The sequence below is a fragment of the Talpa europaea genome (assembly GCF_964194135.1).
Source record: "Talpa europaea genome assembly, chromosome: 9".
NCBI classification, from domain to species: Eukaryota; Metazoa; Chordata; class Mammalia; order Eulipotyphla; family Talpidae; genus Talpa; species Talpa europaea.
The window spans coordinates 73,253,963-73,266,434 of NC_140076.1; the positions used below are offsets into that span (position 1 = coordinate 73,253,963).

Below are 12,472 nucleotides of genomic sequence, written 5' to 3' on the forward strand. Positions count from 1 at the left end.
AGACATTGTACTGTAAACATGGACTCATACTTCCCTCTCCTCCCCCTGAATTATTTGGGAACCAGTCCCAGGTATGATATTATTTCATCTGTAGCTTGTTTTAGCTTATACAGTTAAAAAAGAATTTTTACATACTCTAATATCATTATCACATCTAAAATTAATAATTATTCCTTCATACCAAACATATAGCATGTTCAAATTTACCCAATAATCTCACAGATACTCTTTTTTTTAAAAAAATATTTATTTATTTATGTATAGAAAAACTGGGGTGTAGGCCAGAGGTCGGGGGGAGGGGCGCACAAGAGGATTCACCAGAGACAGAGTGGGGACCAGAACAGGTGGGTCTATGAAATACACTGCTGATGGGAGCAGTGGGAGAGACAGGAGAGGTCTGTTGCACCATGTGAGTCAGCTCCCTGGCTGGGGATAAAACTCATGATAGCACTGAGACTTTAACCCCTGTGCCACCAGTGAGGCCCTCACAGATGCTTTTTTATAATTGCTTTCTTCAAATCAGGATCCAAACAGAAAGCTTTTAGAGAATGCTTAGGAACCAACTTATTTTATTATTCTGAACCGCAAAGGAAAAAATTTATCTCTCTTTTCCAAAGGATCTGTTTTTCAGAATAACCATAGTGTATGAAAGCAAGAGGGATATAACCAGCAAAGAAAAAAATGATAGAATAATAAACTTATAAACACCTAATTATTAGTAACTTTAACCAAGGGCCATTAATGACTGTTGAAACCAAGAGATGAAAGTCTGAGAGCAGCTTCATAATGGATGGGTAAGACTGATGACATCTGAAGCCCTGGATCAATCTTAACAGCCCAAAAAGACAGACAATAGGACACATATACCTGGACATAACACCACGTAGGAATCAAAAATCTTACCAAAAATTCAAAACTGAAAAGACCAAGCTTATAGACATCTGTAACTCCAGTTTAAAGGAAATACAGCAAACAGAGGGCAAGGGAAATGACACCATGGGGGAGGCATTCAACAAAATCCAGAAAAGTCTCCAGACAAATGACTCAATTTCTTAAAACACGCACACACATACTCACACACTGAAAGGGAAAAGTGGGTGGGTGGGGGGGACTTAAAAAGCAAACTACAAGATACAGCCACAAATGAAATGTGAGAACATCGTGCTTACTTTTATAACAACTTTCTCTATAGGCAAAGTAATATTGACCTCCTCTTTGAGATAGCAATAGAAAGTTTCTTTTAAAAATAACTTTAAGGGGGCCTCCTCTGGTGGTGCAGCAGTTGAGCGCTGAGCTGCAAAGCTGCCCGCAGCCTCTACAGCGCCGGTTCGATCCCTGGCCACAGGTGAGGGTCCCACATGGTGCGACAGACCTCTCTTGCCGCGCCCACTGCTCCCCTCAGCAGTGTATTTCGTCAGTCTGCCTGCTCTGTTCCCCGCTCTGGCTCTGGTGAATCCTCTCACCCTCCCACGCTTCTGACTGTGCTTGTATACATAAATAAATTAAAAAAAATTAAAAATAACTTTAAGGGCCTCCCTGGTGGTGCAAGGGGTTAAGCACAGCACTAAGAAGCAATCTGCAGCCTCTGCAGCATGAGTTTGATCTCCGGCCAGGCAGCAACCCACATGGAGCAGCAGACCTCTCCTGTCTCGCCTGCTGCTCCCCTCAGCAGTGTGTTTCATTCAGTCTGCCTGTCCTGTTCCCCACTCTGTTTCTAGTGAATCCTCTCACTCCCTGCATCTCTGGCCTGTACCCCAGCTCTTGTATGCATAAATAAATCTTAAAAAAAAGAAGAAAAAAAGAAAATCTTCAAAAAAATAAAAATAACTTTAAGTTAGAAAAATTGGTAAATGAAAAAGAAAGATAATTAACAGCATAGGTGGTACACAGATATGGTAAAATACATGAATGAGCTGCTTGAGCAGTAGAGGAAAAAAGTCCTCATTCTACCAAGTGCCATGCTCTCACACTTGCTCTGTGCAGAAAAATGTACATTTAGAACTCATGATGCAAAGGTAAAGAAAGAAACTATCAAATTCTATAACTCTTAGAGAGATGTCTCTAGACAGATCCTAGAGAAGAAAGATAAAGTATGAAGGAAAGCCACTGCATTGGAAAAAAACATAATTTAAACAATATACACCCAAGTCCAACATCCATTTATGACGAAGGCCCTTGAAATTCTCGGGATAGAAGGGACATACCTTAACATGATAAATGCCATATACCACAAACCCACTGCCAACATTATTTTCAATGGCGAAAAGCTGAAGGCCTTTCCTTTAAGAGCAAGAACAAGACAAGGATGTCCTCTCTCACCACTGCTCTTCAATATAATACTGGAGGTCCTAGCCAGGGCAATAAGACAACAGAAAGACATACAAGGAATCCAGATAGGGAAAGAAGAAGTAAAACTCTCACTATTCGCAGATGATACGATTATATACATAGAGAACCCTAAAAATTCCACAGAAAAACTACTCAAAATAATCAACTAGTTCAGTAAAGTAGCAGGATGCAAAATCAACACACAAAAATCAGTAGCCTTCCTATACACAAACAATCAGAAGAAGAAGAAATCAAGAAAACCATCCCTTTTATAATTGAAACCAAAAAATCTAATACTTGGGAATAAACCTAACAAAAGAGGTGAAAGACCTATACAAAGAAAATTATAAAACACTGTTAAAAGAAATAGAAGAAGACACAAAGAAATGGAAAGACATCCCCTGCTCATGGATTGGAAGAATCAACATTGTTAAAATGGCCATCCTCCCAAAAGCAATATACAGATTCAATGCTATTCCAATAAAAATCCCAATGACATTCTTCAAAGAAATAGAACAAACACTGATGAAATTCATATGGAACCACAAAAAACCACGAATAGCCAAAGCCCTACTGATGAAAACAAAGGAGAAAGGAGGTATCACACTTCCAAACTTCAAGCTATACTACAAAGCTATAATAATTAAAACAGTTTAGTATTGGAACAAAAACAGACACACAGACCAATGGAAGTGAATAGAAAGCCCAGAAATAAAGCCGCACTTATATGAACAACTAATCTTTGACAAAGGAGCAAAGAATATGCAATGGAACATGGACAGTTTGTTCAATAAATGGTGCTGGGAAAATTGAACCTCCACATGCAAAAAAATGAAACTAGACCACTACCTCTCTCCGTGCGCAAAAATCAACTCAAAATGGATAAAAGAACTGGACATAAGACCTGAAACCATAAAATATATAGAAGAAAATATAGGTAAAACACTACAAGACATACATCTCAGAAACATCTTTAAAGACTCATCACCCAAAGCAGTGATAGTGAAGGCAAAGATAAACACCTGGGATTATATCAAACTGAAAAGCTTCTGCACAGCAAAAGAGACATTAACCAAAACAGAAAGACACCCCACTGACTGGGAAAAAATCTTTGCACTCCATCCAACTGATAAGAGACTGATCACAATGATATACAAAGAACTCACAAGGCTCAAAAAAAAAACAATATAAATAACCCAGTCAAGAAATGGGCAGAAGAACTCAAAAGACATTTCTCCAAAGAGGAGATGCAAATGGCCAAAAGGCATATGAAAAAATGTTCAACATCCCTAATAATCAGGGAAATGCAAATCAAAACCACACCAAGATACCACCTTACACAAGCAAGAATGGCACATATCAAAAATGCAAGCAACAACAAATGTTGGCGAGGATGTGGTGAAAAAGGAACTCTCCTACATTGCTGGTGGGAGTGCAAACTGATCCAACCATTGTGGAAAGCTGTCTGGAGGTTGCTCAGTCTACTAAAAATGGAGCTACCATATGATCCGGCAATTCCACTACTAGGGATCTACCCAAAGGACACAAAAACAGTGATTCAAAAGAGCACCTATACCCCTATGTTTATTGCAGCACTATTTACAATAGGCAAAACCTGGAAACAATCCAAATGCTCAAAAATAGATGACTGGCTCAAGAAGATGTGGTATATATACACAATGGAATATTATTCAGCAATCAAAAAAGATAAACTCATGCCATTTACAGCAACGTGGCTGGAGCTAGAAGGAATTATGCTCAGTGAAATTAGCCAGAAGGAAAAAGAAAAATATCAGATGGTTTCACTTATAACAGGAATATAGGGAAACCAAATAAGACATCAGTGTAAAAAAAAATAATAACAGTACACAACACAACAAAGCAAAAATAGACAATTACAAATCAGAGACATACTGCGGGGGAGGAGGCGGGAGAGGGGTGAGAGGGAGGGAGGGAGGAGCACAGGGGACTGTGGTGATGGTGCATGCGGGCCTTGGGGAAGGAAATTCTATGGGGACTCAATCTGAGGGGGTGAGGGGAAGCAAATATTGTCTTAAAAATGTAAAAATGATAAATGTTAAAATAAAAAAATCTAAAAAAAATGAGAAAAAAAATAACAATATACACCCATTGCATTAAAAGTATAAGCACAGAATAACTACAGGAAATGGCTGGATTCCATCCCAAGAGATAAACACTTTATACTGCATTGTCCTCCAGACAATGCTTAAACCATGTGTGTATGTAGGTACAACGGTATGTTTAAATATAACAATTATTATATTTATTTTTATTTATAAAATGAGTGATGGTATAATGCAGTCAATAAGACTATAGACCAAAGGGTCAGACACGCCCGAGGTGATATCATTTGGGCCTGGTTCCCCATCTGTCAAACAGGAGTGGATGGCTGTGCCTTCATCAGGTTGTGATCACTACATGCAGCGTTCAGGGCAGGTGCAGGGCACATGGTCACTGTAACCACGGGACTGGGTCCTAGCCCTTGCCTAGCTTTTCCACTACATGTGCAGAATCACTTTCTAAAGTTCCCAAAACCTAAACAAACAAAAGAATCTTGAGGGTTTTAATTATAGCATTAAATTTACATAGTAATTTGAAGAAGTCAGTATTTTAAACAATAATTGTTAATTATTAATTTCCAACCAGCTGGTTTTTAAAGTTATGTTAAGCCTTCCTACCAAGAGATGTGGAATCTTTTTTTCTCTGTCTTCAAACTTCTTGTTTGTTATGGCAAACTCTTGCAATTGTCTCTGGACATTTTAATAAAATTTATTGTAAGCGATTAAAACATTTTTCAGCTGTGATGAATAGATTATTTATTTTGTTCATCGAATGTCTGCTGTGAGCCTACTGTGACAATCCCATGGTGGGGGCGGAGGGCACGGAGATGAAGGAGGTGCTAGATGGTGTTCTGCCAGGTAGATTTCCATAACTTAATTTTCTGACCAGCCACAAGTATTTCTAGCAATCTTTCAATAGGATTTTATCAAGTATATAATCACAATGTCAACAGATAATTATTTCACCTTAGACTTTCCCACCACTCCCCCAGAAACATCTACCCCATTTCATTGAATATAAGGCACCTTTGATCTTTATACACATCCAAGAAATAAAAACTGTAGGAAATTATCATTGTGAGATACCACCTATCTACATAATAATTGTGTATCTTAGAATCTCTGAGATAATATTAGCTTCTCATTGAAATGGTATTCTAATGGGCCTCCCTGGTGGCACAAGGGGTTAAGTCTCAGCACCACCAAGCTATCTATAGCCACTGCAGCATGAGTTCAATCCCTGGCCAGGGAGGTGACCCACATGGTACAGCAGGCCTCTCCTGTCTTGCCTGCTACTCCCCTCAGCAGTGTGTTTCGGTCAGTCTGCCTGTTCTGCTCCCCACTCTATCTCTGGTGAATCCTCTCACTCCCGACACCATTTATTTATTTATTAATACATAAATTTATTAATAAATAAGTTTATTAATAAATAAATCTTAAAAAAAAAGAAATGGTGTTCTAAGGAACAACAGTTTGGGAATGCTGTTCTTATCAGCACTAAGTACAAAGTTGGCTATGGGCTGAGACAGGCCTTGCAGCTTGGGCTTTAGGTTCCTATTCTTCCATGTGTCCCCAGAGACCTCACCTGCTTCCTAGCAAGGCCCCACTGGATGCCTTGGGAAGAGGCTTAATAAAAATCTGGATGAAGATATGGTGGTGGTGTTTATAGGACTTTCTATTTCAACTAATAGGAACGTATTTTGTTCTTTTCTGAGTGTGTGTGTATTGTGCGCATAATTTTTTTTGTACTAAGATATGCATGAAACCGACTTTTAACATTCTTAGAATTATTTTTTTGTGTACTGCTGGGAATGTGAACTTTGAAATCAACTGGACTCTAAATTCTGGCTCTGTCTTTTATGAATGATCAAGCAAAGGTGGGCAAGGTATGGGATGGACTGATGGTCTGGAGACATCTGCTCCATCTAAAAGGAGCAGTCCCAGACAAATGGGGCAAAGGGGAGAACAGCCAATGTGCTTAGATCTGCTGCTTTTCCACAGAAGGTAGAAATCCAGATTTTCATGTGAAATCTCCCAATTAAAATGTTGGCAACTAATTCAGGTGTTTTGTGCAAACCCACAACATTGTGCCCAGCAGTGGACCTGGCCTTGGTTACCAGGGCTGCCAGTGACTGCCAGGTAGATGCTCACAGCACCTGGATTCCTGGAGAAAGGCCACTGAGGGCTGGAAAGTGCCATTACTAAGGTCCTTTGCTGAGCTGTGAGGAAACAGCTCAACTAAGGAGAGATATAGGAAATGGGGGTGTTTAGCCAGTCATTCTTGACTACATAATCCTAGGAAACGAAAGCAACAAGGTTTAGCTACCTTGCATCAGAAGCAAAGAAGAATTCCACTGCTTTGTCACCCACAGCGTGAAGGCAGGTTGAGCTGTCTAGCCTCTTCATCCTTGTTTTGCAGATATTCTTCACATTTTCAATATTGCCTAGTGAGAGAAGGAAAGGATTGTAAAGCCAGCTAAATTACTCTGTTTGAATAACATGAAGTAAGGAGCCAATTTTCCCTTTGAATGTGTGGGGAAAATGTGCAATTTATAGCTTTCACTGTATCAGCCAAATCGTGTATAAGAGCCCCAAATAGCACCACATAACTGCTGCAGGAGCATTTAAACGTCTACAAACAAAACAAACCAAATCAATGTTGAAATCGGGGCAGGAGCGCCTTTATATAATGGATCTGCATGTTGCTCCCTGGAGTTGTGAAGCTGTTTGAAAATAACCATAATAAAAAGCTCTTGAAAAAAACGGGGAAAAGTCTCAGCTGCATGAGAACTGCATGAGTCCAGTGCTGGGTCAGTGGATCAGACTGAAGGCATCCTGCCTCTGAGGGGGGCTGCTCTGTGCTGCTCAAGTTCTTCTGAGAAACTTACGTGTCCTGTACAAGATGGGGATTTGTTCCGTGGAGAGTTTGTACTTGCTCCGCACTCCAATCAGCAGGGGGCTGCCTCTTCTGTAGAGACAAGAGGGAAAAGAGCTCCCAGTCACCTGTACACCCCGAGTGGGAATGGCCATTCTCTTAGCACTAAGGTGGGAACCCTCACAACTCTCACTTCTCTGAGGACAGAGTGTCATGTTGAGGTCGCACAGGCAGGACTTCACCATAGAAGATGCTCCAGGGGCAGCAGCGGTGAACCAGCCCACAGTCGGATCAGAGGCTGGGATGTCAGTAGGTCCTGGCAGCACACAGGCCTCCAGCTGCTGCACATCTCAAAATGCAGCCCTCACACCCCAGATTGCCCCAAGATTCTCTTTGCCTCCTTTTGCCTAGTTCAGTTGTTTTCCAGCTTTGGGGAACATGACACTGATTGACTTGAGGTTTACTCAATTTGTGGGCCACATAAGGCAATGTAAGTGGTTTTGTCTCTGCCTGAATGACACCTAGTGGGTGCAGTTTTGAAACCTCAACCTGCACAGACTGAATCTATTACAAAGGGCCAATGATTTTCCCTGTGGAATTCCTGAAGCTGCCATGGGTGGCCCTAACTCTTGTCCCCAACACCCCAAACTCGGTCACCTGCGCCGGCTCCAGGTATCCTAGAAGAGAATCTCAGCAAAGCATTTTGCATATGGCATTTCTTTCCTGTTCACAACTTCTGCGAGCTAATGTTTTTAGGGTATTATTCCACGATTTTAATAGTTTCTTGTCTCCAAACTCTAATTCTACGCTCATTCTCTAAGCTGCAGCATGCAAATCAAGTGCACGACGGACGTGCACTGTAAGAAACAGTCCCCATCTGGTTTGGAATTCTTAGCCAACACAAAGTGGGTGGCAGAGTCTGTGGCTTTGAAGAAGGTGCTGTGAGTACCTGGAATATTTTGGATGATCTTTTATTGTATCCAAAGCAAATCACAGACATTTCTAGGTCCAAAAGGGAACTAGCTTAAATAGTCTTTATAAGAGTGGGAAAGTTCTGAATTCCTTGGCAACTGTCTCAGCCAAATATTATTGCTGCAGATTGAGCTTTGTGGTTTCCCTAAACTTTTTGACACATAATGCTCCCAAGACATCCCAAAGATTCTCCTGGGCCAGGTTACAGAGTCATTAGTTATAGACAGCTTATGAAACATAGCATTATAGCTGCTTTACACTGCCTTCTGCATTCATTGAAAATAGCAACATACTCCTGGCGGGTGGGAGCAAATATTATTTAAACATGAACAATGATGTAAAAAATAAAAAAGAATAAAATAGCAATATAATCATACTGAATTTTAAGGGGGGTTTCTAAATTTGATGGGGACCAACTATTATTTTATAATTCTACTATCTGAAGGAATTAAATTCCAAATGATAAATAAGTTAATGTCTTTGAAAAACTAAAATTATAACATAGCCATATCATTTCCAGCTCAGGCAATGTGACATGTGCATGGGAGAGTCTCACCCTCTCTGGAGACCATCTCGAGTTTACGTCACGCTCCTCTGGGCAACTTGCCTTTGCTCATGCTGGTCCCTCTGCCTGCCTTCCCCTGGCTGATACTTCCTTTCCCTCAGGCTCCCAGAGCATTACACTCTCCCCTCTCCCTCCTGCAAGCCTCATCAAAGAGCATACCATCCTCTGCCCTACTCTGCACAGATGTGCCCCTCCTGCACAGATGTCCAGTCCTTAAGTGCAGGACAGGCTGGGTGTCATTGGGTCCCCAGGTCACAGTACATAGTAAGTGCTCAGCATTATTAGTTCAATGGATGGTCAAATGGACAAATGGATGAACAGATAGATGGATGGAAGGATAAATGGGTGGATGAATGGATGGACAGATGGATAATCAACCCAACTAAATGTAAAATAACCGATGGCACTCACACACCCACCTATGTGAATCCACACAGCACTGGGGGACACAGTGTTTTAACAGAGGGATATGAAGGCTGACCCAGGTCTTCTCCACTGATTCCTGGGGTGCCCTTGGCTTGAAAGTAATGAAATTTAATCTCTGGGCCTTTGAGCTTCTTCTTTACTGTATTCAAATCAATGTTCAGTTTTGTTCCCCCTTCATGTTCATAAGTTTTACATACTTTTTCTAAAGGGAGTCTTAGAAATTACATAGGCTTCAATCCCCACGAAACCTAGACCTGCCCAACTTTAAAATAAAATCACCTACACAGTTTTAATTTGTTGTCAACTTATAAAATGTGGAGCTTTCAAATAAAACCCCAACTATCTGGTTTCTCTTTAAAAAATTTAAAAGTCAGCCACAGAAATGGTGGGGTCCGTTCTCTATGGCAAAGTCACAACCTTCCTTTAGATAGAACAAGTACCTTCCAAATTGCCAGGGAGCTTACTTCTCTCTTAGGCTGACAACTATTTTATTTTATTGCTATCAGAAATGTTAACATGTTTTGTCTCACCTTGTGGCAACAGCTTCTCCGGGATAGTGGATGCTCTTGAAAACCAATGCGAATGCACCTTCCTGAAAATGCAGAAAGAAAGTGAGGCACTGGCCTCCCTGGTGGTGCAAGAGGTTAAATCTCAGCACAGTGAAGCTATCCACAGCCACTGCAGCAAGAGCTCAATCTCCAGCCAGGAGTGGCAGACCTGCTGCTCCCTTCAGCAGTGTTTCAATCTGCCTGTTCTGTTTCCCGCTATCTCTAGTGAATCCTCTTACCCCCTGCACCTCTGGCCTGTACCACAGTTCTTGTATGCATAAAAAATAAATCTTTTTAAAAAACTTAAAAAAAGAAAGAAAGAAAGTGAGGGACAGCTTACTCTGGTAAAGCCAGGTTTGCTATCCCAGAGAGATCTCCCTGGGGCCCTCTCCACTGATAGTGGCCCTGGGTTCCCTCATTTTGGGGGCAGAATGCAGGAGAGCTCCCACAGTGTGATTATCAGGAGGGGAAAGCAGAGCATAAGGTACCATGCTCAAGTGCCAAAGATCTGTGGGTTTCATTGTGAGCAACAAAAACTATACCTGCCCAGGTCCATCGCAGAACAATTCCCAGTTTTTCGATGAACTGGGTGGACAGGTGCAATTAGAACCTCAGGAAATGAGAACCAGAGTCAGGAGTCAGCAACTGTGAAGACTAAAGGGGCTAATCCAGGACCTTCACTTAGCTCAAGGCAAATAACAGCCTAGGTTCAAATCCTAGTTCCTCCGCTCAGTCGGGCAATCTTTGCAGCCTTCTCTGTGTCTCATCTTCCTCATGGTGAATGGAAATGAAACTGGTCCTATCTTGTATGGCTCCTGGGAACTAATGCATTGTACTAATCCTGTTGTACTAACTCAAGACTCCAACTGCTCTTTCTATTTAAATCCTTTGTGTAAAATTCTCTTCTACATTCTGACCACCCTGTAATCATTCACCATGATCCTAGTAGACTTTGGTTACATTATGACCAGCAATAAATCTGGATTGCCATATGAACTCCCCCATGTTTGGGACCTGGGCAGACCTAGCTTTCTGTGGGACCAGGTGTAAACTCAGTCACTCAACTGGAAGGACCAAGAGCCGGCAGGCCCAGGCCTCTACAAGCTTTTCAAACTATCCTAAATGAAGGAGCTTCACGCACCCAAGGATCCTGACAGTCACAGTTTCACTTTTGTTAACAATGAAGAAGTAGAACTCAATAGAAAAACACTTCCCTTTCTCTGCCCAAAATGAGCCCTTGTTGCTTTAGGTAAGAAAAGGTGATGAAGTTTATAAAGTGCCATCATGTGGGAGTATTTCCAAATTTAAAATGATGAAAGGAAAAGAGAAAATAGCATGCTGCAATACCAAATTGGTTTTGCCTAACATTCCACTGTTCCTCACATTCAACTGCACATCATGTATAGGACAAGCTCTTATTTATAGATGGCCTCTACATCATGTCCCCCAAAATGGGAGTCATAGGGCAAATGGTTTTGACTCTAGACTTACTTTTTTCAAAAGGCTCTGAAAAAGCCAAAGGGTGATATATTTTAAACCACAGTGTTTTACCTGCAGAACTCTCACACCAGCTGTTCCAGATTCTCAGGCTGTGGCTGCCTTGTAGGTGCTATTGGTGGCATTGGTTCTTGGGAATAAGGACTGTGGGAGGTCTCCCCCAACCATCCGACACAGGGCTTGGGTCTGCTCTACTTCCTCCTCCAAGGAGGGGGCTCGCTTGAAGCCACCCCACCCCCCTCAATGTGTGCTGCCCTTTTTGAGCACTCTCTTTCTTAGGTCCAGCACTGTGGGACATCAGCAATCTCTCCTCCTCCCTCCTGGACCACTCCATTCAGCACACAGATGTGATACGCTATCTGCTATCACAAAAGGGAACTGCAATGCTCTCCCATCACTGGGTCACTCCTGTGCACCTTTCTTCTGAAGTTAAACTTCTCCCAAGTTCCCACCTGCTGTCTCTTCATTCCGTCCAGTTCTATTCAGTAAGAATACATGGGTATTATTATTGAATGCATTCCCGAAATAGCAGGAAATAATACAATTCTATCTCCCACATCTATTAACTTCATCTCTGGTATGTAAAGAACAGTGCACACAACAGAAAAGCTGACACCACCAAACTACAATCAAGCCACAAAAGAAATCACAGATTGGAGAGCCAATTATAATTCTAGAGGCGTTCAAGGGAAGCAAGGTGCTGGTGACAACCAGAACTACAAAACTTCCCCTAATTCTATCAGGGAGGGAACATCTTGCAGCCAGAGGGATATAGACAGCCATCTCCAATTCTCAAGGAATTTGTGCAAATTTGGCTAATAAATGAAAGAATGAATGACTTTCACTTGTAACTTACCAACTGCTGTATGACTCTCTCAACCAGTGTTGAAAATGTGATGTCTTCAGTTTCTCTGTTGTCAAACACGTATTTTATCAGCTTTGCAATAGTCTCCGTATCTGTTTCTGACTCAAACTCATAGCCTTTGCTTTCCTGGAATATTCAGTTGGACAGAATGTCAGGTAATGGTCATTGCGCAACACTGGCCTGGCCCACTCCCTTCCTTCCCTTACGAGTTGCTCTCAGAGTGACTTAAGGTGAGAACAAGGAAAACAGGGAAGGGATGAGAAATGTTTGCCAGAATCACACAGCCCAACATAGCTGAGTCATTCCAGCATTCCC

General features: G+C 41.6%; 1 protein-coding gene across 1 annotated transcript in view; it reads right to left on the reverse strand.

Annotated features, from left to right (window-relative positions):
* The window catches only part of GFPT2 (glutamine-fructose-6-phosphate transaminase 2), a gene marked incomplete at both ends in the record, with an annotated part of 90,889 nt that overhangs the window by 12,875 nt on the left and 65,542 nt on the right, over positions 1-12,472 (reverse strand). The window contains 4 exons of the mRNA XM_084242380.1: positions 6,736-6,853; positions 7,298-7,377; positions 9,778-9,839; positions 12,149-12,283. Coding sequence (XP_084098506.1) covers positions 6,736-6,853; positions 7,298-7,377; positions 9,778-9,839; positions 12,149-12,283 — 395 coding nt within the window. The remainder of the gene's footprint in view (positions 1-6,735; positions 6,854-7,297; positions 7,378-9,777; positions 9,840-12,148; positions 12,284-12,472) is intronic.